This window comes from Mustela nivalis (genome assembly GCF_964662115.1).
Source record: "Mustela nivalis genome assembly, chromosome: 13".
Taxonomy (NCBI): Eukaryota; Metazoa; Chordata; class Mammalia; order Carnivora; family Mustelidae; genus Mustela; species Mustela nivalis.
Window position 1 is genome coordinate 10485150 of NC_139032.1, and position 27492 is coordinate 10512641.

At 45.2% G+C, this 27492-nt stretch overlaps 1 protein-coding gene and 1 long non-coding RNA gene across 8 annotated transcripts in view; one reads left to right on the forward strand and one right to left on the reverse strand.

Moving 5' to 3' along the window:
• Positions 1-27492, forward strand: part of PIP5K1B (phosphatidylinositol-4-phosphate 5-kinase type 1 beta) — a 293599-nt gene that overhangs the window by 186869 nt on the left and 79238 nt on the right. For all 7 annotated transcript variants that reach the window (XM_082696658.1, XM_082696655.1, XM_082696656.1 and 4 more), the window contains 4 exons: positions 2036-2335; positions 23708-23919; positions 25457-25540; positions 25666-25714. In XM_082696658.1, the coding sequence (XP_082552784.1) occupies positions 2036-2335; positions 23708-23919; positions 25457-25540; positions 25666-25714 (645 nt within the window). The remainder of the gene's footprint in view (positions 1-2035; positions 2336-23707; positions 23920-25456; positions 25541-25665; positions 25715-27492) is intronic.
• LOC309846992 lies at positions 12175-23742 on the reverse strand. Its single transcript, XR_014302244.1, has 3 exons — positions 23666-23742; positions 18354-18423; positions 12175-13277 (listed from the first exon to the last, which is right to left on the reverse strand). It is a non-coding gene; the product is annotated as an uncharacterized lncRNA (long non-coding RNA).

The following is a 27492-nucleotide window of genomic DNA, read 5'->3' on the forward strand; positions in this document are numbered from 1 at the left end:
AGGAAGAGGTTCTGAAGACTATGCTGGTGCAAAAGCAGATCTGTGCTGGCCATTGGACCAAGTTCAAGGCATTTGTTGCCATCGGAGATGACAGTGGACATGGCGGTCTGGGGGTTAAATGTTCCAAAGAGGTCGCCACTGCCATCCATGGGGCCATGATCTCTAACAAGCTTTCCATCGACCTGTGTGGTGAGGTGACTCGGGGAACAAGATTGGCAAGCTCCATGCTATCCCATGCATGGTGACCAGCCACTGTGGCTCTGTGCTAGGGTGCCTCACTCCTGCCGCCAGGGGTTGTTGGCACTGCCTCAGCTCCTGTACCCAAGAAGCTACTGATACTGGCCAGTACAGACAACAGGTCCCTTTCAGCCAAGGACTGCACTGCCACCCTGGGCAAGTTCGCCAAGGCCACTTTTGATGTCATAACCAAGTCTTAGAGCTAGCTCACCACGACTCTGGAAACAGACTACGTTCACCAAGTTTCCCCATCAGGGATTCCCTGACCATCTTGTAACAACCCACACCAGAATCTCCGTGCAGAGGACCCAGGCTCCCGCTGTGGCCACCACATGCTTTATAAAGGAAATAAAGTGAACTAAGTCTGTGTTTTAAAAAAGTGCCAGTAGGATTTTGACCTGAATTAGTTCATTTGAAATGAAAACAAAAACAAAAAGGGAAAACAAGTATCATTTTAAGAGCACTTAAAAAAAAACAAACAGTGGAAGGGAGGAGTTGTGAGACTAGACAAAACATTTTTGATGAAGAATTAAGATAGTGAACCTGCCATAACATACACCAAAAACCCACAAACTTTTTCTATTATTAAAGGTATTAATATATTAAAGAAATAATACAGTGCTAGACAAATACATCAGTGAATTGAGATAATTCCATATTTCAGATCTTTCCACACACAGAATCATTCTAATGGAGTAAAAATCAAATATAATGACCAAACTATTAAAATTTTGGAAGAAAAGAGAAGAAATTTAGGACCTTAGGATATAAAAAGCTTCGCTAAACAGGAAGCAAAAAGAAAGCACAAGAAAGAAGTACGTAAATGTGACTATACGTAAGTGTAATTATATCAAGGGCAAATCATCAGTATCACAAACAAACAAAAAAAAAACAGACACAAAATTAACGTAAGCACATAGACTATTTCTAGAATGATAAAAAGTGAGGACAGGAGTTAAAAGTGGGAACTGGTACAGGATCAGGGGATAGTAGAGAAACTTGCATGATGTGAAGTGCTTTCCAGCATACTGTTCTTAATTTGTCACCTACTTTTAAAGTGAACAAAAATAGGCTTGTATTTTTTATTAGTACAGTAAAAAAGATAACATACTGGGAGAAAATATTTACCCCACAGAGAGTAGGAAAATGATAAGTATCCAGAGTGTATCAAGAACTCTAACAATAACAAAAACTTACAGAAGAACAGGCAAAGGATATTAACACAGAATTGTCTTTAAAATGGCTAAAAATACATACACATGTTACATTTCTCTAATAGTCAGTGGTATTCCAGGTTTTTTTTTAAGTTTCCTTTTTTTTTTTTTTTAAACCAGTCATGTGTACAGAGATTTTAAGCTTGATGCTACTCATCATGGATGAAGGGTGAGGGGAAATACATTATCTTACAAAGTGTGATTGTAAGTTGGTCTACCCATCTTGGAATATACTTTTAAATTTAAAATGCTCATCATTAGACCCCAGCCATTAATTTTCTTTTTAGCTCCCATAGATCATAGTCACACATCTTCTTTGCCTGTTTTTAGTTGAATCTCAGGACTCTCTGTCCATTTTCAGTTCAACTACTTTTAATGCTATGGGTTGAGAATGATTAAGGTATTGTTCCAATGAGCCAACACAAGTATCTGATCAGAGATGGGGTTATTTTAGTAATGACCATGAATAAAGAGACTCACACCTCATTTTTAATTCTCCTATTAGATGAAAACACACATTTAACAGTATTCTTTTGTGAAAATAAAATTTACATGTTTTTTTTTTCTCCTTTTTCTCTTTTTAGAACTTAAACCAGAATCCAAGGACTCTTTTACCAAAATTTTATGGACTGTATTGCATGCAGTCAGGAGGCATCAATATCAGGATTGTGGTGATGAACAACGTCTTACCGCGCTCCATGAGAATGCACTTCACATATGACCTGAAGGGCTCCACTTACAAGCGAAGAGCTTCCCGAAAAGAGAGAGAGAAATCCAACCCCACATTTAAGGACTTAGATTTCCTGCAAGACATGCACGAAGGGTTATATTTTGATACAGAAACATACAATGCGCTCATGAAAACACTTCAGAGGGACTGCCGGGTAAGGACATGTCATCACCGTGGTAGCCTTTGGACAGGCGTCTGTGGTCTTGTAGCCTTGGTAAGGAATGTCCAGAGCAGACATGGGGCAATCTCATCATTCACAGTCCTGGTGCTCATCCATGCTTCCTTGATGTTGAAAGAATTGGTGGATGATAAGGGAATTGTCTGGAGTATCTGTGTATTTTACTTTAAAAAAAAGCTTAGTCTGCTTTCTTTGGTAAAATGAAACTTGTTTTTTAATCTGTTCATCCACTCCTGTGGTTAAGCTGGAGGGAAAGGAAATTAGGTGTAGTGTAATGATTAGCCAGAAAAGCCGTATCCAAATCTTAACACAAGTAAGAGTCCACCGGGAGAGAAGTTTAGAGAGTTGATACGGCAATCTCTGGATCGAGGCAGAAGCATGAGGCAAGGGATACATATGCCGAGATTATTTTGGGCAATCAGGAATGAGTCTTGAGCAAAGACTGTAATATGCAGACTTAGCCAGAGTGATTGTCAGAAAGGAGGAGGAATTTGGAGTCCCCCAGCCTGCAATTCTTAGGAACCACATAATAAGACCCAGAACCTGGGAAAGATGTTTCTGACATGGTGAATTTACAGAGAGTAGGTAAATGTTCCCTTGGAGAAAAAGAGGAAAATGGAGCTCTCCTGAAGAATGATGCTCATTTGGTGAACAAATTCTCAGAAATAGCATTTTGTGGCCTAGGTGCCCTTGGGAGAACTATCTAGGTTCTCAGCCAAGTTGGACATGGTGGAGGCAGGCAGACATTGGGCTCCGACCTGGCCAGGGTGGGTAGGACTCACAGCACCTGATTCCTGGGCCATATGAGCTGTGCCTTCCAGACTGTGGCTTTCTAGACCTTGTGTGGGCCTGGACAGATGACCTGCATTGGTCAGAACAGAGATGGGGGACAAATCCTTGCTGAGAGAAACACAGCCCTACTATTTGTGGGTCTTTTCTTTCTGTATGTTACTATGTGCAGGAGAATGCACTGAGGTGTCTCATTGGCATGGGTTGTTGCATTGATAGAGATGTTACTCCCCAGAAACATTTTTTTAAGACTTATTCATCAGAGAGAGCACAAGCAGAGGGAGCTGCAGGCAGAGGGAGAAGCAGCCCCCCGCCCCCTGAACAGAGAGTTTGATGCTGGACTCGATTCTAGGACCCTGGGATCATTACCAGAGCAGAAGGCAGAGGCTTAATTGACTGAGCCCCCCCCCCCCCCCGCCCAGGCATCTGCACAGCTCCTATTCTTAATACTTGGTGAGCTAGGCTAGCCTACGATCTTTTTTTCAGCATACATGTCATTTAATTTTCTCAGCATCCATTTGAAGCCCGTACTGTTCACCTTCCCATTTTAATTGGTGGATAATTAGGCTCTTAAAGAGGTTAAGAAACCTGCCCAGCATTACTTAGCAAGTGAGTGGCAGAGCCCACACCTGTTTGGGTACAAAGTATGTGCTCTTCACAGTTAAAATGTAAAGATTCACTGTCAGGATTTTTATTATTATTATTATTATTATTATTATTATTATTATTATTATCTTTTTAGAAGTCAGGGGAGGAACAGTAGGAACTGAGCAAACAACAACAACAAAAATATCCAACTGTGCTATTGAGATATCTGGGTGGATATGAATGATTCATGTTTTTCTTTGAAAAAGAAAACAAAACAAAATGCTCACATTTTAGCAGAAACCTTTTCCTGTGCTTTTTCTGCCCTTACAGGATGTGGGTGAAAAGTGACTCTGAATTCCCCAGAGTTGAGTACAATCCCCTGCGCTTTTAGATTTGCTTTCTCTTTGTGCGTGTGTGTGCTTCTGGCCTCTTTAATATGGAAAGCCATTTTTTTTTTCTGTCTTTTAAAAACACAGAGTCCTGTGCCAGAAAGAAAAAAAAGGGAAAAAAATTTAGAAAAAGCCATAGCTCTTGATCCGTCTGTTTCTGTGTGTTTTCTGAGCCCAGCACTGATAGAACGAGGTCAGACTTGACTCTCCATCAGAGAGAGACCCTAGAGATCTGCCTTTTTATTTTTTATTTTTCAGAAGACTTGTTGTTTTGTGGAAGGTCAGCGGTGGGGGTCCTAACCCCAGTGCCCTCTTCCTGGCTACATTGGCTCTTGGCCTACACGCAGACCGCGGAACTTCTTTAACTTACGCGCAACCTTTGTCTTCAGAAAGGCTCTTCTCAGGGTGGGGTGAGGGCAGGTACTTGCCTCACTGTGGGGGACCCACCGAGGCCCTTCCACCATCCGCCTTGACTGCGACCAAGGCCTTTGTGACCTGCGGTCAGCAGCTGGTTCTCTGAGCAGAGCTGCTGTGAGGAGTTCGGGCCCATTTCCAGAGCAGTGGGTCTTCATATCCCATAGTCACGGGTCTCTTGGCAAAACTGACGGAAACTGGTGAACTGTCTCCCCAGAAAAGTGCTTATCCATTCCACAACTCCTGAATCCCCTGGAGCCCGGGACCCGCCCCCCCACCCCCCACCCCCCACCCAAACCTCGTCCCAAGCTCAGAGTCGCCGTCCTGGAGCTGGGCGGCGATCTGCCATTCCTCTTCAGGTTATCCCTCCGAAGAGCCACCACCCTGGATGCTGGAACGGGTTGGTTGTATGGTTGGCGTTGCTGAGGGCGTCTCTCGGCCTCACATCTCCCTCACTCTATAGGACTGAGCTTCAGTGTAGGCCGGGGTGCTGCGGAGATGCAGGGAAGATGGGGGGGGGGTCGCCCCAAGGCTAGCTCCAGTGCTATCTGTGGTTCACGGCCCTTGGTCTCCATGAAGTGCTACCGCCAAACCCCCAGCGGGCGGGGGACTAAGCTTTACCCCATCAGCAGCCCAGCCACAGGAAGGTGTACCAGGCCCATCTTAAGATACGTCCTTTCATTCACTTGTTGGACATGCGCCGCAGGCCCACTATGTGCCAACTTGAGGCAAAGGACCACCATGTCTGATCGTTGTCATACAGCGTATTAGGTGCAGTGATCATATTCTCAGGCTATGGGCGGATCAGAGTAGGTGACATCATGGCTTCGGTTTGGGGAAGAGTTGTCCAGGCAGGCAAAGCAGGTAGAGATGTGTTTCGGAGGAGAGAACAATGGAAGCTAGACATGAAGGAGCAGGACATGGCCCGAGAGCTGGAAGTCTTGGGCATCGCCGCCATTAATGGTAAGGGAGAACATATGAGGCAGGAGAGAAGAGCCATCAGGAGCCAAAGCATGTCAAAAGGCGCTTTCTGGCCGTGCCAGGGTCCCCTTAAAAGCTTAGAAGTGGCAGATCCAAGAATCCCAGACCTTCGGACCCCAGCTCATCTGTTGCTCCAAGCAGTTATGATAAACCTCCCGACCTCTTGGCTGGCCTCTCGCTTCCTGCCCGTTCACTGCTCTCATTTTCTTGGCTTGACATCCCAGGCCCCAGGATCCCATTCCCGTTGCGTGCGCACTGGCCGGAAGACACCTGCAAGGCTCACTGACCCGGCTTCACTGATGTCCTTTGTGTCCTGCTCCCCACCGTCTCCTTCCGTCGGTGTTGGTCCCAGTCAGAGCTGCTGCTGGACCCTTGTGTCCCAAATGGCCTGATCTGCCTCCCCGCACAGAGAGCTGTTTTCTGCCAGGATCCTTGGAGCAGCCCTGCTCGGCTTTCCTGGGCTTCCCCGGCCCGAGCTTGGGCCCTGTGTTGGTCCATCCCTGGCCCTCTCGTCCACAGAGCGCCCAGCCGCTTGGCACTCTCCTAGAAAACGAAATGCGGTGTATCTTTCAAACCTGCTGAGCTTCCTCCCGTACGATTCGAGCAGAGGCTCTTTGCAGAAGCCGGTGTCCAGATCCTGGGCTCCCCGCAGTCTCCACGTCATTGGCAGCATCTGGGGGAAGTGGGTCTGTAGATCCCCGGGTCCCCTTTCTGGAAGCATTTCTGCTGCCCCGGCCTCACCCTCCGCCTGCCGTGGACGGCCGTCTACACCCACAAGTGAGCTTGGCCCAGGGTGGGCGTGGGGACGGGCGCCCCCCAGGACATCCTAGCTCACTTGTTGCTTGCAAAAACAGGAAGTAGGGTTTATTCAAACCACCCCCATGTGACGAACAAGCTGAGAGGCATTGCTTTGTACTCAGTAAGTCGCCGTGCCCCGTCCAGTCTGCCTCCTAAGTAACTCTTGGAGCTGCCCCCGTCACTGCCTATACACAGCCGCTGCCTTTACTGAGACCCTGGTGATTCGTTCCTGGGGCCTTTCTTTGCAGGGGCATCTTTACTGATTTTTAAGGTCATTGCCTTGCGGCGTGTCCTCAAGCCTGCCTCAGTTACTGCTCAGAAGACGCCGGTCCCTTAAGGTCCTCTAAGTGAGGCTCCCCATTGCCCATGAGCCAAAGCCCCACTCTTCCTAGCTTGGGACACCGAGATCCCTCTTGCTCTGGTCCCGGTACCTTCTCCAGATGCTCCTTCCACTTCCTTTTTGGCCTCCTCTTGCCTCTGTCCGAAGCACCTTCTCTCTCCAGCCGTTCCCATCTCCCGGACCCACTCTGTGAAGGTTTGGGCTTCCCTGCCTGTGTCCTTCTGCAGGGCGCTCCTTCCCCACGCCCTCCCACGCTCCTCTCGGGACTCCCCCCCCCCCACCCCTGCCCCAGGGGGTCACTTCCTCGGAGACCACCATGCTGTGGCTCCCCAGCGCCCTGGAGTGACCTCTTTTGTGGGATTTCGCTCACTCTTTGATTCATTCGCATGCAGGTCCTTGAGCTCGACCATCAAACCTTCATCTCTCACTGCGTCTACGTCGTCTGATGCTTAGCACATGGTTCTTGAACTACGTTTTTGAGCCTAGGAGTAAGCGCGATAAACTGTTGGGTGACAGACGCGCTTGGGTCCCATCTCCAAGAAAATCTATCTTTGGTGACTTGTGTGTATGGAGGCGATTTCTGAGTTCTGCCCATTTTGGAGGAGGTACCCGCTTTCCCTGCTGTGCCTGCCAGGTTGGCACTGAGAATGTAGTGAGGCAGATGATCTCCATTTTTAATCATTTGGGATTATTTTGAAAAACAGAACTGATTGTGCCTGTCTTAGGCCATTTGTGTAACAAAAGTGGATTTATCTTTTAGCTGTTTTCCCATAGAAGCAGTCTCGTAGAAGTCACGAGACTGGACTTTATTGAATGCTGACCCATGTCGTCTTTGGGCATATGTCTTGTCTCCCTAGCTAGTCTGTGTCTCAAAGGCCAAAGCTCATTCTGGTTCCTTCCCTGCCAAGCCCAGTATCTGGCCTGTCTATACTCAGTACCTTACAAGATCATGTAAAAAATTCTTTCGAATTGAAATTTATGTGTTAATTTTAGGAGAATAATTAGGAACTATTTTTATGTTCATTTTTAATTTACTATAATTATTTCTTCTCCAACATAACTTAACTATGAAAAATTAAAGAGTCCCCTGTCACTTAATTAACTTGACAAATTAGTATATCGTACAATATTTATTGATAACTGTGGGGGAATGACATGGATGCAAAGTACATTAGTGAGAACTCGTGTTGATAATCCAAATATTTCTCACTCCTTCAAGTGGGAGTCCTAGTGGGCACAGTCCTGGTAATTAATTATGGCCCAAATGACTTATTTTACATTTATTATCATTTTGTGTTGAGCAGCCAAGTTATTAATCTTTAACTAGTGTGGGACAAATTTTCTTTCTTCACACAAATGTCTGTCACCATAAATATTAATTGGTTCTCAGAATTTAATGAGACTGGTCCTAAGAAGACTGAGCCTTCTGGATGCGCAGAGTGGGATCTTTCTTTCTAGCTGCGGATGGCAAGCTCTAAGTGTGTTGATCGGATTCTCTTCTCAGCTGTGGGCACGGGTCACCAAGCAGATGATTTTCTCTACTACTTCATTTAGCGTTCTGGCTTGTGCTCAGCCCTTAGCTGTAATTTTGTTCAGCATTAGTTTCTTGCACTTAGACAGTTTCTTCTTACTTTTTTTGTGTTGGTTGCACTGGAGTTATCACTCCCAATTACCCTTACAGAGGAAAAACCACTTCAGATCTCATTTCTGTTAAGTTCAGGCGCGTTACCAACTCCTCATCTCTATACCATACCTTGAAAGATTATCTGTGGGGCACCTGGGTGGCTCAGGTGGTTAAGCTTCGGACTCCTGGTTCCAGCTCAAGTCATGATCTCCAGGGTCATAGGATCAAGCCCTGCATAGGATTCCACACTCAGCGAGGAATCAGCTTGGGATTCTCTCTCTCCCCTCCCTCGGCCCCTCCCCCCACTCCTGCATTCACACTCTCTCACTCTTTCTTTCTAAAAAATAAATAAATCCTTAAAAAAAAAAAAAAAGATGACTTGCCCCAAAAAGGCATAGATAAATTCACTGTCCTTCAAATTACGTTTTACACTCTAATCCCACGGAATGTTTGACGTGCTCCAGCATCTCAGGTCATGAGTCACGCTCTGTATGCTGTTATTATTTTGATACCATCGCAATATAAACAGAAAGCAAAGTCAAAGTTGCTGAGCAAATAAATAAAACCAACTCCTAGACTCAAACTGTTTGAACTGGAAAGAATCGCAAAGGTCCCTGGGAAAGAGTAGAACAGTGCCTTCCACACTCTAGTCTGGGAGAAACAAATTATGGACGTAGATGTCTTTGCCTGGCCAAGCTAGATTTCCTTGTGAGAATAAAGACATTATCACATTCTCAAGGACTGGAAAAAGTTTTCTACTTACAAATCCTCTTTTACAGAGATGCTCATTTTGAGTTCATTCTACATTCATAGGTAGTTGGGAAGAATGATACAGAGAGGTCATAGATAGTCTCCACCTGGTTTCCCCAGTGGAACATCTCGTATGACCTGAGTCTAGTATCAGAATCGGGAGATTGACATTGGTACTGTGCACTGACCTTGATTTTACCAGTTTGACGTACACTCATCGTGTGACTGCTTGGGCATATGTGCAGGTGAGTTTATGCAATTCTGTGCATATACAAGTAGACTGGACCACCACAGTCAAGTATGGAACAGTTCTTCATGTTACCCCCCTATACATAACCAGAGCCACCTCTCTCCCTCCCGACCCCTCCCCAAACCCTTGCGACCTCCAGTCTGTTTCCTCTCTCTCTCTCATTTTGTCATATCAAGAATGCCATATAAATGAAGTCTTTGAGGCTTTGTTCCAAGATTGACTTTTTTCACTCTGCAGAAGGCACACGCAGTCCATCCAAGTTACCATGTGTATCACGCCTGCCCCTTTTCCATTTCATGGTGTGGACGTACCACCGTCGAGCCATTCACCTGCTGGAGAACATGTGAGCTTCCCTAGTGCTGGACTGTTCATACAAAGCTGCTGTCAACATTTGCACGCAGGTTTTTACATAAGCGTAGTGCATTTCTCTGGTAGAAATGCCGAGTGTACTCGCTGTGTCTCCCGGGAAGCACACGTTCAGTGTTGCAGGGTTCTGCCTGCCGAACTCTTCCCTGGAGCCATTGCGCTGTTTTCCATGCCCGCTGGCAGTCTTGAGCGATCGGATTTCTCTTCATTCTCACTGGCATTTGCTGTTGTTGGTACTTTTTGTTTTAGCTCTTGGGACAGATGTGCATTGAAGTCTCTTGTTCAAAACTTACTTGAGTAGATACTCCAGCAAAGCAAAAGACACATTCAATAGGAAAGGATTTAGGGGGGGAACAGTAGGATATTGGTGACCAATGAAACGGATAAGCTTCCAGTTAGGTGTAATGGCTGATTGCGTCTGTGGGACTTAATGCAATCGTTAGGGGTTCCTGAGAAGGCGAGGCCAAAGGTACAGGACTTCGCCACATGTGTTTCTAGTAATAAGCCTTTCTAGGGGACTTGAGTGCTCATTGGACTTTGTCTAAATCTACATTACAGCCTTTGCTGTAATTTCTGTTTCTGATTTATTTTGTAATTACTTGGGTACGTGTTTAATGTTTGTTTACTAAGATCTGGTCCCCAGGAGAACAGAAACTATACAAGTTCATTTTCCTACCCCTGAAATCACTTCAAAGCATCGTGATTGGCTCAGTGTTAGTCCTTTGGGGAAGCCCTAGGGAGATGAGTTTATTTAGGTGATGCCTAGTGGCCCTGTTGAAGCCTGCAACACAGCTGTTCGTCGGTCCTGAAAGGGGACTGATGTGCCTCTGGGCTTTTGCTGGTGGCTCCAGCTCAGCTGTGGTGCAGGCGGGGAGTGGCAGGTGGTTCTGCTGGTAGTTAGGGAAGGCGAGATGGTCAGCTCGAGAGAGTTCAAGGGAGCCTTCAGAAGTCCGGTTACTCTTCTGTGTTGTTGTTCTTAACCTTCTACCTGCCCGGGGATACCTCAGTGTGAGCCAGACATGTAATTCTCCACACTCTGCAAAACCAGCTTTTCCCGTTTGGGGTGGAGGCAGGCAGGGTTCCCTCTTAAACAGCACCTGGGGATACCAAAGTGGCTTAGCATGTAGAACGCATCGTACATAATATATAATCCTAAAATAGATGTACACAGTACTTAACACGTGATTTCCTGGACAGTAAAGACGTATTTCCAAGGCTCATCGGATCTGCAGGTGGGTTCAGGTGACATTTACTGTGGGCTCGCTCTGAACCAGAGCCGCCCTTGACATTGTAGTTGGGCTCTCATCGATCCTCACACCGGCCCTGTGACGTGGTGTGATGTCCTCTCCCAGATGAAGACATGGAGACTCGGGGCAGGTGACACTTCCCAGGGCCCCAGAGCTCATGTGATGGGTCACAACTTACACCCAGGGGTCTCTGACTCCAGACACAGACCCTCCCCCCCAGGGTGTGCCCTCTAAGGCGTCTGTAGGTGCAAAAAGGGAACATCTCCCAGAATGAAAACATTAAGTACCAGCACGGATTCAAGCAGGCTGGGCTGGAAGCGTCCTGGGACTGGTTTTCCCACTCTGACAAGGAGCTGGTGGAGACGTAGCTGTAGGGGAGTCTCTGTCAAATTAGAGAGTTCTGTCGACAGGACGAGGAGGTTGTGGAATCTTTCAACCTTCTTCACCAATGGAAGGAGAGAGGAAAATCATGCCAAGGGACTGAGGAACACAAAATAAAGTTAGTAACCCAAATATTGAATGTTAAATGTTTATTGGAAAGTATAAACAAGCCCATTAACACTCACCAGCCGGGAGTGTGTGAAATCCTATCAACTTAAAAGCAAAACTTCTTTCCAGGAAGTGTGATGGGCCCGGTGGAGTTCAGTGGTTTTCAGAGATGCTTTTTCACATGTTGTGCAGAGGGAGATTGGGCTCTCGATGTGCTCTTGGCTCCCGTGTGAGCAGCTTTCAAAAATTTTCATCAGCCACAGAAATAACAGGATTATCAAGTCAGTATTTGTTTTAACCCTCGCTCCAAACCAAATGGAGTGCTATGAAAATTTCTACGGAAGGAATGGCAGTGGGAAGCTGAAAATAACTTCGTTGGCCCCAAGTAACTCCTCTTCCTTTTCCTCCTAAAAGATCACCTAAAATTAGACAACTCAGATCTTCCCCGAGGGATGGTGGTGGTCCTGTGTCTAAGCAGCTTTCATTTGAAGTAACAACGCAAAGAAATAGAAATATACAATAATTGGCACACTTGGGTGGTTCAGTGGGTTAAAGCCTCTGCCTTCGGCTCAGGTCAGGATCCTGGAGTCCCAGGATCTAGTCCCGTATCAGGCTCCCTGCCTGGTGGGGAGTCTACGTCTCTTTCTGCCCCTCGCTCCTCTGATGCTCTTTCTCTCTTATTCTCTCTTATTCTCTCTCTCTCTCAAATAAACAAAATCTTAAAAAAAAATTATTTATTAAAAAAAGAAATATACAATAATTGAACTTAATGGAAATTGAAGTCCTTGGGTTTATGAAGTAGAACAATGCTGTCTGATGCATTTAGAGCTTTCTGCGTTGGTGTGTAAAGAACCAGCCGATCTGTGATTCTGTAGTTCAACAGAAATCTAGAGGTAAGATCTGTGTAGGTTCGCAAGTGGAACGACTTACACAATATCCCACGGGAGACCGGAGAAGGAAGGAAATGTCCTCAAGGGCTCTCTCCCCTCCTCACTGGGAGTCCTGGGAAACCAGAGAAGGGAGCTGTAGCAGCAAGGGGACGCGGCTTCCGGCGGGTATGACGGTGGCAACTCTGCCTTTGAAGGCGGGTCTGGTAAGGCTTTGAGGTTGGCCAGTGTGGATCCGGTTGTGGATGCCAGCACCCGTCTGTCACATAGATGACCTTGTGACATAGAGCAGGGCTGTCAACACCCAAACCAAAGGAGACAAAAAGCAGCAAACCCCAGTAGCTTAGAAAATGGAGTTGAGGCTCCATAGTTTAGGAGAAACTTCTGGAATCTGGTGACTGACTAAGTTGCAGAGATCGAAGGAGTCTTAGAGAGCTTCCTGGGTCTGGGAAGTGATCCAAAGTTTAAGAAACAGTTCAGAACGGTCTTGTGGCATGTTACCCCTAACTTGGGCTGTGTATCTGTCAAGCAAGATCTTGTCTTCCTCCCAGACGCTTTCAACTCTGGCAACTGGGAACACTTCTCATGGGGAAAATCGGTTTGATTTGAACAGGGCTTTATTTTATTCTTTTGACATCCAGGGCTGAGTCCCCACGCTGCTGCAGGAAGGAAAAGGAACCCTGGGTGACTGCCTTGTGAAAGGCAAGGTACTTTTCGGGCCACATACTAGTTCTAGGTCTTCCCAAAAGATCAGCACATACTGGCCTCGGAGAGGCTTTGGATCCAGCAAATAGCTCTTCATCGCCGTCAGTATCAGTCAACACTTATTATCAGGTCCTTCCCCTGCAAGCGAATGTTCCTTTGATGTCGCCACTGTTCTTCCTTCAAAGACATTTTGAAATGCGGGCTTTGATCGGGCAAGTATAACTCTTCTGTCCTCACCTTCTGTCCTTGCTTTCAGCAAGTCATTTTGAATGGTTGGTTAGTGTAAGGCTCTGTGCAAAGTCTGTGGGAGGTACAAAAAAAAAAAAAAGAATAGACTATGATCCTTACCTTTAAGAAGCTTGGAGTTTACAGTCACATCCAAACCATCAAGCTCTTATTCATGGCGGACAGACACTCTCCCATTTTTCTTTCTCTGTCCATTAGAGGAGCAGAGAGGGTGAAGGGGGTGTGATTTCTTCTTTACCCAGAGAGGGGGAAGACAAGTGGCTGAATTTCCCCTCATTTATTGGAGTGGATGTGGAAACATGTGCCAAGCGTGGCCTGCAAGTCTCAACAAACAGCTTACCAGCCCCCAGATAATCTCTAATCGGAAGGACTTGGCCCTTGTAATACATAACATTTAAACGTGTTTACAAAATAATATATTAAGACATGTTTATTTATAGAAACCAAGTATAAAGAAACAACCCAAAACTCACCCAATATGGAAGTTACATATTACGTAACTTCTCAATGATATATAGTAATATGTAACTTAATATTTACATAATATGTAACTTCTATATGATATATACATGTATATGTATGTATACATATACATCTATAGTCACATGTAATCTTTGAAAATGGTAGATGGCCTCTAGAGTCTAAGGTATGCTTTGATGACTGCAAACTTTTCAAGTGAGCACAAAAACAGGTCAACGCAGCACAGCCCCGAATTCTAAATCACTGCATTAGACACAGTGAAAAACACATGATTACCATAACCAGGCTAAGAACTGAATATTTATTTCTGTCTGCGTTACCAGCCAAAACTGTGTGGCTTGTCACAGCCTGTTTTTTTCTCTTTATTATATTAGCAAGGAACACTCCGAGCATTATTGAGGAAATTAAATTAAATTTAAAAGGCAATATTCAGCTCTAACTGACTTGTACCTGCAGTAATTCAGGAGCCGTATACACTCCAAGGAGCCTGCTCTGGGTGGAAAGGCAGACCCTTGGATATATTTGACCCTACACCGATGTGTCCAGGGACATCCACCTGCATCAAAGCCTCAGGACTGGGTTGGCTTGTAGTGTGGAGTTAACACAAATGCTTTTGCCTATCATTTTCTTCTTTATTTAAGGACTAGACTGTAGGCCAGCTGGAAAAATTACTCAGCGACTTTGAGACGTCTTCCTGTCGGCTCCACATTTGGTTGGTTTGGTTATCCGTCCGCTGTTCTGTGATCAGGGGAGACGAGGGTCAAAGATAGCAAGCTTCCTGCTTTAACCATTTTAGCTAAGATCCCAAGTACTTCATTTTCATCTTTACCTCTGCCATCTCTAGTCTGCCCTCAGCAGAGATAGTAGGAAGTTACCTCTAAACAGAATGCAAATGCATTTCATCGAAGCACCTCAGTATATTAAACTTTATTTTTAAGAAGTTCAAGTATATGCAGAAGTGGACAGAACAGTGTGAAGGACCCCAGTGTGCCCTGTACCCAGCTTTGTGGATTTTCAGCTCAGGGCCAAACGTGTGTCTTCCCACAGCCCCCTCCCCCCACTGAATCTGAAGCACATTCTGGGCATCGCATTATTTTTCTAAAACGTGAAGAATCCCTGAAAACTAAAGCCTCCTTTTAAAAAAAAAAAATCACAATTGTATTATCATGCCTTTACAACATTAATTCTTCCCAGTCAGTGTTCAAATTTCTAACTGTTTCAGAAATAGTTAGTTTCAATTAGTGTTGAAACAAGGGCTACATGTCAAGCACCACCCCTCCCCCGACTCGGTCACGCATTTGTTCTTTGTAAGGATATTTGGTGAAGAAATTGATTTGTTTTTCCAACAGTCCAGCTGTTGCTGATGATGTCCCCAAAGTTTCTTTTAACATGTGCATCTCTCCCCTGTTTTTCCTTTAGATTGGTTGTTGGATCCACAGGCTTAGTCAAACTTGGGTTTGACTTTGTTTTTGGAGTTGTTTCCTCTCACCAGGAGGCATGTAGTGTCAGGATGTCTTTCTTTCCATGATGTTAGCAGATGTTGATGACCACTGACTAGACCTGTAAAATGGTGCTGTTCTGGTTCTGTCATAGGGTAGCCACAATGCTCCAGGGGCTTCCAAACAAGAGACTGCCTAGCACATAGTAAGTGTTCGAGAAAATATTTACTGAATGGACTAATTTCCATCAGAACCCCTGTGACATGAGAAGTATTTAGAAGAAACCTTGGTTGCCTAAGATCTGATTACTGAAGCATCTCTTTTCCTCCTGGAATCCCAGGCCTTCTCCATTTTGCATCAAGTATCATGTCTTTATCTTGGCCACACTTACTATCTTTTGGTACTGGGTGCCAAATTTTAAATGTGGCTGTTTTACAGAAGGTCTTTGGGACTCATCCAGTGATGATCCTTTCTCAGCCTCATATCTGCTTAACTCCACATCCCTTACAGATTGGAAATGCGGAGAGACAGAGGGCAAGAAAAGTAAGCAGGCCCTGAGCTGTGTTTTAGAACAGAGAGCCAACGCTGAGCACTCTTGATTGGTGTAATAGTCCTTGAAGGTGATCCCACTTGTGACACCCTCTCTTTGCAAAAGTGTCCTAAAAAGTGACATTCTTCCTAGACTCTAAGATCAGCCTAGTTTATGGCAAAATAAGCTAGCCTCATATCTGCCTTTTAGTTGTATGCCTACTAATCAGTAAATATAAAGTCTCTGTAACAGCCTTAACATGGTGTTTACAAATTCCCCTAGTGTGGGTAGGTTTGAAAACGCTATTAGCTTTATTCTTCTGACAATACAGAGGATGTAATCACAGTCAATACTTTCAATGCTAAAGGTTTTTCACAAGCCATGTGATCTTGAAATGCAGTTATCAAGTTCTTATATTTGAGATGGAAGATGTAGGGCTCTGTGTTCTTTGCTACTGAATATTTTGGTTTTCATTTGCTTGCCCACATGGACAGCAGTATAAAAAAATAGACATTTCTGCTCTGATCAGAGTACACAGCAGGGAACAAAGCAAAACAAGCCTTTGGTGAGCAGAACAGTCTGGTGCGTATGGTAGGAAAAATACAGATACAACCCAAGTTTTATCCCATGGAGGGATCTGATAATGTGCTTCAGTTTTCAGAGGGGGGATGTGTTCTCAACATTTTATGGAGATCATGAGTCTAGTTTTCATGAAGCTAGGAGATGAGACAGGCTTTGAAAAACCAGCAAGAGTTGAAAAGAATAGGAAGGATCTTCCAGAAGAAACAGAATGAATGACACCTTTGGGGCACATTTATGGGTAACTAAGTGATTCTAGCTTGACCAGCCTGGAAGAGGTCCCTAGACAGATGTTAAATAACAGGCAGATGTTGGCTGGGGCCACAGTAGCAAGAACCTTCAGTGTCACGTAAGCCATGGTGAGAGGCTGAAGGCTTTGACCTAGGGGTGTGACACAACCTGGTCAAGCGAGGGCATCTGAAATAGATGGGAAGGTGGGAGAAAGAGAAGTTGAAATCAAGGCATTAGCACAAAGGAATGTTCCATTTGTAGAAGCTGCTGGATTGGGCAGCTTAGTGGAAGGAAAAGGAGTCAGGACGTCTGAAATCCATAGACTGATATGGAGTAAGAGAGGGAAGTGAGGGAAAGGAACTGCTTTGGGGGAAAAATAAGATTTAAGGGGTATAGCTAGACAGTTGCATAGAAGTTTAGGAATGTCCCGAAGTCCATTGGAAATACACAGGCCAAGAGCTTAGGAAAGAGTTTGACCTAAAAAAAAGATTTGGGGAATTGTCTGTAGAGAGATAATAGCTAGAATCTATGCGCTAAGAGATGCTCAGAATTTTTTTCCACTTCTCCCTCAAACTCCCCTGCTGCCATCCATATTCAAGTTATCATCTTTTTGGGGAAATTTTTTATTTGAGTGTAGTTGACACATAATGTTAAATTAGTTTCAGGTGCACAGCCTAGCGATGAGACAAGTTTAAACATCATGCCGTGCTCACAATTTCCCTGATGATAAGTGATGTTGAGCATTTTTTCTTGTGTCTGTTGGCCATCTGAATGTCTTCTTTGAAAAAATGGTCTATTCGGTCCTCTGGCCATTTTTTAGTTAGGATGCTGTTTTTTGGTGTTAGGTTGTGTAAGCTCGTATATTTTGAATATTAACTCCTTAGTGGATCTGTCATTTGCAAACATCCTCTTCCATTCAGTAGGTTGCTTTTTGTTTTGTGGATGGTTTCCCTCACTCGGCCAAAGGTGTTTGTTTTGATACAGTCCGAATAGTTGAATCTTGTCTTTGTTTTTTTTGCCTCAAGAGACATACCTAGAAAAGTGTTGCTATGGCTGATGTCAGAGTGATGACTACCTATGCTGTTTTTAGGATTTGTATGGTTTCCACTCTCACTTTCAGGTCTTTAACCCATACTGGGTTTGTTTTAGCAGAGGGTTTGGAAAGTCATCTAGTTTCATTCTTTTGCATGCTTGTAGCTGTCCATTTCTCCCAGCACCATTTATTGACAGAGTGACCATCTTTTCCCCCATTTGAAAATTCTTGCTGCTTTTGTCATAGACGAGTCGGCTATATAGGTATGGGCTTATTTCCGGCCCCTGTTGTAGTCCACTGATCTGTCTGTCTTCGTGCCAGTCCCATTGTGTTTGGATTACCATACCTTTGTAGTGGATCTGGAATTATGATTCCTCCAGCTTTGTTCTTCTCTTTCAAGATGGCTTTGGCTGGGGCGCCTGGGTGGCTCAGTGGTTGAGCCGCTGCCTTTGGCTCGGGTCATGATCTCAGGGTCCTGGGATCGAGTCCCGCATCGGGCTCTCTGCTCAGCAGGGAGCCTGCTTCCTCCTCTGTCTCTCTCTCTGCCTGCCTCTCTGCCTACTTGTGATCTCTCTCTGTCAAATAAATAAATAAAATCTTTAAAAAAAAAAAAAAAAAAAGACGGCTTTGGCTATCCAGGAACAAACCAGAACAAATAATACTAAAATGTGTATGGAATGTCAAACACCGTCTCTTATCTGGACTGTTGAAATACTCCTCATTCAAAAATAGGTAGCCCTTGTGTGGGTTGTCTCCACAGCAGCCTGATTTCCTCCTTCCAGGCCTTATTCCAGTCTGTAATTGGGTAATTTTGAGGATGGTATTGTCAATTTTACTTACCCCTGAAGTTCTAGCAACTTCCTTGGTGCCTGGGACCGACTAGAGGCTCAATTTCAGCAGAATGTCACTGCTGTAAAGTAGAGAGAGAAAAGTGTTAAGAGAGAACGAAGATGTTCACTAAAGGAAAGGCAGGCAAAGACAAACAGGAAGGCAGGGAACAAAGGCTGAGGGCGAGTGGGGACTCCAGGGGCGATGGTCAGCAGGGATGAGCCTACAGGAGGCAGAATAACAGTGACAGTAGTCGTTCCCATTGATTGGGCTCTCTGTATATCCTGGTTACTGTATATCTCTGTATATCCTGTATGTCCTAAGACTGGACGTGGATGAACTCGGTCTGCACAGTAACCCTCTAAGGTCAGAGTTCCCATTGTCTCTCTTTTACAGATGAGGGAACACGGCGCAGAACAGCTCCGTACCTTGCACAGGGACACATGGGGAAGCCATGAGTGAAACCAGACTGCCTGGCTCCCAGAACCCGGAGCCTCACCCACCGCCCAGCTGCTCCCGCTCCTTCTAGAAGGGGACAGGAACAGTGTGCAGCGAGTGTGGGCACAGAAGGTGGAAACGGAGCAGGAGGAGCAGGCAGTCTTGCTGACCTTTAGCCATGGAGAGAGGACCGCAGTGACAACATCACATTTCCCACATTGGTTCATAAATTCTATAGAAATTCTATGAGTAAGAGTCTTCCCAACCTAGTGCCCAGGGATAAGAACCTGAAGAAGATGCTTTCTTTGGGAATAGAGAGGTTTGATCATGTCTTCAGGATTTTTGTACCAGATGCTCCAACACTGAATTTTTTTTTTTTTTTTTTTTTTTTTTTTTACTATCTTCCAGTATTGTTATTGTCTTAAAATAGTCCTTGAGAGAGAAGGAGAAGAAATCTGGCTTGGACAATAAATACCGTTTTGCACAGCAAACACACAGCTACAAAACCCACCAGCCACAGCCGGGTCAGGCAGACATTCTAGAAAAAGAGTGTTTTCGCCCCTGAGTGACAGACTTGACTGATGGGTGTCTGTCATGTCACAGAATGTTGCACACTCCCGAGGCTCACACGTGCTAAGATTTTGGCAGATATATTTGATTCCTTTAATTAAGGAACGGGGAGGATATGCATAACAACTATTTTGTTCCTAATTGATGCAGATCTGCAGGGCACGTGACTAAAATCTGTTCCCAGAATGTTTTTTTTTTTTTCATTACGGAAGTTTTGGAATTTGACTTAAAATATATGCCTATATATTTCTCTTCTTCTTCCTTTTTTTTTTTTTCTTTCTTTTTTTTTTTTTTTTTGGTAGGTGATGACTTTACCTAACCCCAAATCTAACTATCATGGTCACTTGCCACACAGTGGGAATAGAATTTATCTTTTTTTTGTGGTGGAGGAGGGGGTGGTTGTCCCACAAAGAGAACTTTTCTTTGCGGCGAAAAAAGAGATCACAGGGAATGACTTCCAAAGCCCTGACTGCCCAGGTAACTGTGGGTGGGTGTCTCTTATTTGGGGTTAGGATGAGTATTTAGACAGGGAAGCCTTGTTACCAGCTGTAGACATGGACAGAAGGTCATTCAGACGCCTTAAGCTAACGCGCCTATACGTGCATTAGAAGTTCTATAAATGCGGCTTGTGCTTCCCTGCTTGGGTGGAGATTTGGGCATTATAATGAGGGAAAGGTAGATGTTGGTCTTTCCAGAGGTAACTCCATGGTCCTTCTGTGCAGACTCCTCTTTTTTAAGCTTTTCACTCTGAAAGCAGGAGCCTGGCTTCCTAGAGACAATTCAGTACCCTTCAGGGTCTCTGACGATCCAGCTTGAGAACACAGAGAAAATGATTCGCTTTTAAAAAGTTAGGTGTAGCTTTTTCATAGTGAATTCTCTCTGGAGGCTTGTTATTGTTGTTGTTTTAAATAAGCCAGGACAAATATTTGGCGACTTTAAAGCATCAGGAAATCAGGAAAACATCAGGAATTACAACTGGACCCCGGCCTGACTTTGGATCACTTATAAAAGACACCCGTTCCGTTTGGCCTGTCCTTAGGCGGGAGAAGAGCCTCTGAGTACAAACCAGACGATTCAGGTTGAATCTTGCATTGGGAATTTAAGGGAAAATACTTGATAAAGAGGCTTTTTAACAAGCAGAACTGCCTTGCCGATACTCTGCGGAGGAGAGAGAAAGAATTGGGACGTTATCACAAGGACCTTTCCATTTCCCCACACCTCACTGTAAGCGTGCTGGATGCCTGGCAGGAATGCCCACAGCACGGTTCCAGGGTCCAATTAGAGTTTGATTTTGGAGCCTGGGTACTGCTGTGCGGGGACACTTAGCAGTGGGGCGTCTGGGCCGTGCAGAGCATGAGGTTGTGAATTTTGCTCACTGACGACGGGACTGTTGGCCCAGATGGTGGGGCCGTGGAGTTAGAGCCCTTGGACCAGAACTGCGGTGCGGCCAGCTGTCCATTTCCCATCAGACACTCAACCCAGAACTTTTAAAGGGGCCCAAAGGGCGCTGGTAAGCTGGCCAAAAATGCAGTCGTATTTTTTGGGCTTTTTGTGCATTTTGTAGTCAGAAGTGTCATTTCAAGGGTGTTTACATCAAGACAAGTTCTGTAGCCTCTCACACCAGTGTGAGCCATGAGTCTCTGTGACTTATAGTCAGGATGAGGGTACCTAACAGCTAATTGGGTATTTTCCCTGTACCAAGAATTTTTCCAGGCACTTTCTCTGCATTTCCATGTTGAATTTTCACAAGCACCTTCTGCTGTGTGTAATAATAATGTCGGCCTTCCGCAGAGGAGGAAACTGGCGTAGGGAGGCGATGTGACCTGCCTAGGTCAGAGTCCGTGCCCTTTATCTTTTAGGTCCTTTACCCCAAAGCCTCTCTAGGAAGGGACACGCGAGCTCTGGTACCTGGGAGTCAGAAACCTGGTGTCTGCAGGTGGTGATCCCCGGGCAGGACTATGACGCCGTCTGAGGGGGCGCTGTTTCCAAGACACCCTTTCAGTATGGTTGACAGTTACAAAAGCTAAGGTCCTTCTACTTTTTTTTTTTTAAGATTATATTTATTTATTTGAGAGAGAGAGAGAGACAGTGAGAGAGAACATGAGAGGGGAGAAGGTCAGAGGGAAAAGCAGACTCCCCGTGGAGCTGGGAGCCCAATGCGGGACTCGATCCTGAGACTCTGGGATCATGATCTGAGCCGATGGCAGTTGCTTAACCAACTGAGCCGCCCAGGCACCCAGGTCCTTCTACTCTTGCTTTTGTCTGAAGAAAGTGTCCAATATCTGTTAGTGTTTCTTCGTAAGAGGTTGGGTCCTTGGCACCCGTGATACAAAGCTGGCTTGCTTTCTTATCGGACTTCCTCATGGAGGTATGAGGAAGGTGCTGATGGGTCTCCCTGGCGACCCAGCCAATGGGTTGGCTGCCGAATCATCGGGGCAGTGGTGAGGAACTCTTCCTGCCACCCTTCCTTCTTCCTTCATCCTTGACTCCACTTCTTCTTAGGTTAGGGAAGCTGGGTCCACATGACTATCGGGTCACTCTCTTGGGTTAGAAAGTTCCATGGCGTAAACCTCTTAAATAGTAAGACTCTACACTCAGCTCTTGCCTGCCTCCTTTCTCGAAGTACTTAGTTGAGTAAACTGAGCGATGAATCATTGATACTCTGAATAATTGATACTCATGGGCAGCCCCCTTTCGTTTTTCCTCGTTGATGCGTGAGACCCAGGGATAACCATATTTCTGGAAGGCCAGCTATGTCATAGTTCACAGACCCCTCCTTACAGAGGCCACAGGTGTATAAATCCTCGGGTCCAACCCCTGATTGCTATATCTCTATCATAAATGTCCGATCAAAGAGCAGTCGGGCTCCCCTGAAACTAATAACATACTATGTGTTAACTAAATTGAATTTAAATTTTTTTAAAAATCCTTAAAATATATAAATAAGCATTTGGGCTAAAGAGTAATGAGGAAAGCCTATGGCATTCTGGGTCTTCAGTCTCTGGTTAAAGAGTTATCATACACTCTGCCCCTCAAAGACATTCCCTAACTGGGCTATACCGACAGATTCTCCTGCTGATTCAGAGACAACTGTTCTGCCACGCAGGCTTGTCTTCATTTCTGGGCTGGTTTTGATTTCCTGAGCAGCTTTGTGTGAGAAACGCCAGGCGTTTAGAAGTCTCAGCCCCCTAGGAGAAGTTGTTTATCATAGAGGAAAACACCCCATTTTCATGCTCTCCTGAATACTCTTCCTCCCTGGAAGAAGCCTCCTGAGTGTCAAAGCCCCGCCCACCCCGGGAACGCATGCGCACTCCCTCTTCCCTCCACCTTATTTCCCGCCATTTTCCTGTCAGAGCGTCTCTCCCTCCTCTGCCTGGCTGCCTTCAGCTCCTCTTCGTTCCTTCTCTTCCCCACTGTTTGCTGAGCGGGGAACTAAGCATGAAGTCCTGTTGTTTATTGAGATCATAATTTTTTTAAAAACACTTCTGCTGGGAACCGAATGGCCACTTGGAAACGCCAGCTTTCCCAAGGAGACCAGCAAGGTTAAGATGGAGAGAACGGAATTCAGACAGAAACACATTCGGGCCGAGTCCTCGTGCGGAGGAGGACACAAGCATGTAGAGACCCTTAGTTGGGGGTGTCTGTGCTCTGGTGTTTAAGAGTGTGGCCACTGGGGACGCCTGGGTGGCTCAGTGGGTTAAGCCGCTGCCTTCAGCTCAGGTCATGATCCCAGGGTTCTGGGATCGAGTCCCCACATCGGGCTCCTTGCTTGATAGGGAGCCTGCTTCTGCCTGCCCCTCTGCCTGCTTGTGTGCACTCTCTTTCTCTCTCTGGCAAATAAAATCTTAAAAAAAAAAAAAAAAAAAAAAGAGTGTGGCCACTGGAGGTGACTGCCAGGGTTCACATCCTCACAGTGCCACTTCTAAGCTGCGTGATACGGAACGAATTACCTTGTCTCCCTCTGGCTCATTTTATTCCTCTGTAAAATAGAGACAGTCGTAGTACCTCGTCCGAAGAGTTGTGAGGGTTGGATCTGAGTGAACCTCCTTAGAACCTGGGAAGAACATGTGGGAAGTGCTCAATAAATGTTACGAGGGAAGCCTTCACCGAGGGTTAGGAAAAGCTGTGCTTGCTTTAGGTTTGCATAAAAAAATATCCTCTTGGAGCCGTTGTGATAATCCCTACTAAACTTGACCTAATAATAACCTCAAATATTTTTATTTTGGTTTTCCTCCATCTGCCATGCCCTGGAAGGGACACGGGAGCTGTGCATCTGCGCCTCTAGAACTCTCTGATTCTCTGCCGCTGAGACTTACCCCCTTCTGTTGACCGGCCGCCTGGTTCTTTTTCTTCCGCAGGTGCTGGAGAGCTTCAAAATCATGGACTATAGCCTTTTGCTGGGAATCCACATCTTGGACCATTCCCTCAAAGAGAAGGAAGAGGAGAACTCACAGAACGTGCCTGATGCTAAGCGGTCCGGGATGCAGAAGGTCCTCTATTCCACGGCGATGGAATCCATCCAGGGTCCGGGCAAACCTGGAGATGGGATCATCGCAGAGAACCCGGACACGTAAGTGCACCCGCCCTCCTGCGCACCCTCCGGGTCGTGGCGGCCTACGGCAGTGGGGAATGACACGCAATCATGTGCCCTCCGTGACGGCTCTTTGAGAACGGATTCATACCCGGTGCTAAAATGGGTCGAGCAGCCTTCATTTCTGCTCCTCTCCGGGTAACTAGATGCATGGCGGTGCTTCTTGCGATGACCATTCTTTCCCCCGTGTGCTCGCTTTTTTCCAATGGCTCCATTTCGGAACAATGGCCGAAAGTGTTTCTGGCTACCCCCACTGGCTCCATATTCAAAACGTCCCCCACAACAGGGAGAACATGCTTTGAATTTGAATCAACGCGTATTTAAGCAGACCCAGGGTCGGAATTGCATTGTCATTCAGAGCTCCTCGTCTGCAGGAGAGGACTCTCTTCTGCCGGATCCTCTACCCCCTGGCAGATGTGGTCTCTTGCCTTAGCCAGATGTGCTGGTAACTGCAGGATCCGTTTGCATATATAAAGTCCACACTGACGAACAGAAACAATTGCAACCGAGGAAAATTACTGCCGCGGCTGATTGCCACGTGCATTGACCAGCTGTACAAGAGAGAGAACGGAAGGCGCCGCTTTCCTTGGCCGTTAGCGATCTGCCTTTTAGGAGTCTCCAACAATGATTAAATCACGGACATATTTCACTTTTTCTTTTTTTTTGGTAAAGATTTTATTTATTTATTTGACAGACAGAAATCACAAGCAGGCAGAGAGGCAGGCAGAGAGAGAGGAGGAAGCAGGCTCCCCGCTGAGCAGAGAGCCCAATGCAGGGCTTGATCCCAGGACGCTGAGACCATGACCTGAGCTGAAGTCAGAGGCTTTAACCCACTGAGCCACCCAGGCGCCCCCATATTTCACTTTTATAAAGGAATACATATCAAACTTTTAAAAATCCTCACTTCTCCATCTATCTAAATGCCCAATAGTCAATTAAACAAGGGATTCTGTATCAGCATAAAAAACTATAGAGCCATAAAAAACACATTATCATTGAATACAAGCAAATGTCTAATCACTTAGCGATTGAAGAATTCAAGTTATAAAGCATGTTAAATTGTTGCTTTTGTGGACTAATAAACACCTACACCCACGCATTTACACTAGACGGGTTTACCAAATGCTAATAGTGGTCCTTGGCCTCCTAGGAATGGGTTCTTTTAAATATGTTACACTTCACAGCAAATAGGTAAAAGCATTGCATTTTTTAAAGGGGAGTATTTAAAAAATACTTAAAAAATTCGTTCCCGTAGTTTTAAAATAGGAATGATTTTTTGTTTGGATTCTTCCCGTCCAGCTGTCCTGAGTCAACAGCTACATTTTCATTCTCCTGTGTGGGAAGTTCAGCATTCTGGATTCCCAGGGAGACCTTACCCGAGGCAAAAAAAAAAAAAAAAAGACTGGGAGTCCAGAATTCTTAAAGTTGTCCATTTTTATTTAGTCTGTTTATTAGAAGTGATTTTTAACTTCCCATTATATGTCATAAACTATTTTCTCTCTTGCTCTATCAACAGAATGGGAGGCATTCCAGCTAAAAGCCATAAGGGAGAAAAACTACTTTTATTTATGGGCATTATTGATATTCTGCAATCATATCGGTAAGAGATTTGGGGAAGTAGCCTTTCCTTATTTCAAAATAAATCAACAAAAGGTATTCTGAAAATCCACTGCATGGGAATGATTTTACATTCTCATTTGTATGTTTCTGTGTCTTTATGTTTAGGTTAATGAAGAAGCTAGAACATTCCTGGAAAGCTCTGGTCTATGATGGGGTATGTGATTATCATGTTCCTTGATATCTATATATTTTTCTGATTTCTCAGACTTTAGGGAGTGTCTAGGAAGTCGCGTCAGCAGAGAAAATGATGTCTTATTTTTGCGTGAAATCTGGACACACTTATGAAAGGAGAGGATGCTGGGAAGAAGGGGAGACTCTTTGCCTGGGCCCCGGAAGCTCAGGAGGACAGTTGCAATGAGGTTCTCACAAGACTGAGCTGTGGCGTGGTCTGAACCTGACTTTGGTGGACCACAGCCCGGGATTTGAACCTGCCAGACACGTTGCTTGTGATTTGGCCTCTCTTGGCCTGATTTCCCATCTCTCCAAGAGACATGGTAATAGTACCTAGTACTTGCCTCATTGGACTGATAGAAGGATAAAATAAAATGATGCCCTTTAGTTTTCAACACAAGACATACGAAGTTACAGTTGGATATAGGACTAAGACTGACTCGCATGAGGATATCTGTTGAACTCAGAATTGTATAACCAAAGAAAACAATCAACTATCCACCAACAGCCTCCCTCCCCCACCCCCCTCTCTCTCTCAACCCACATAACACACATGCATGTTCCTCTCTGGGTATTAGATTTGAACTTTTTGCTGCTGACAGAACGTTACTGGCCTCAGTCTCCCTCAGTTAATAACCTAAAGTGACACTTCCAAAGAAGGTATCAGTCCAAGATTTGCTCACACCTTTTTTTTTAAAAAAGATGTTAGCAGATGCTTTCCTTTGAGAGAAGATAAATTATAGATATCACTCTTCTCCTTTATTGGAAAGAACACTTTCCACTGCCTCAGTTCCGTGGAAAACTGGTAATAACCTTCCAGCGTGAAAGGTCTGCGTTTGTCTACAGGCGGAGGAACGGGCTTCCTCAGAACGCACTTGTAACAGGGTCACAGATTTGTTTCTAAGAATTAAATGTCGGCTTATTATTCAGATCAAAGATTCCTTCTATTTAAAAGCCAAGATGGTAGGTTCATTTTTTTCTCTTCCTGACTAAGCTGACTAAAGTAGAGACTGAATAACATCTTCGCCATGGAAGGGAAATAGTAAACACACTTCTCCTTCTGTTCTCTGAGACAATGTTAATTCCCTGTCACCAGGCTAAGATTTCTGATGGGAATGACCTAGTTCTCCACTGGTCAGATGCTGCTGAGAGGCCCCTACCTTTGTCTAGTTAAAACACATCTTCCATTCTGCTGGGTTGGGTTTGGTTTTTTCTTAAGAGTATCTCTGTATTAAACATGTATTTGTGGAATTGTGAAATCAGTAAATAAGACTCATTTTTGTTTGTTTGCAAATGTGCCTCTTACCTAAGCAATGCTTCTTCGCACCAAAGAGAAACACGGTCCAGTCTCTCTTGGAAGGCAAGGTCCGAGTCTCAATGGTCTTGCACCATAAGATATTTCTAAGTTACTGTGCCTGTCGTATGTGTCCATTTCACACAGGAGCTGCGTGTCAGACCAGCTAGAAATGCCCACCTCTACAGCATCCCTAACGGGCTAGAGGACCAGTAGGCCTTGGTCAAAGAGGCTTTCTCTGTACTGTGTCCTTCATAACACGCTGTTTACAGAATGACCTTATGCCTCCTATAATGCCCTGTTTCACAGATTAAAAAAAAAAAAAAAAAGAGGCACCGAGGCCCTGCCTTCTTCCTGGATCACACAGCTGTATTAAGGCTGGAACTAACATCAGAACCAGATCTCCAGACCTCTGGTCCAATGTGGGTTTTTTCTTCCAAACCCAGAGCAGCTGCTTTATACCATCT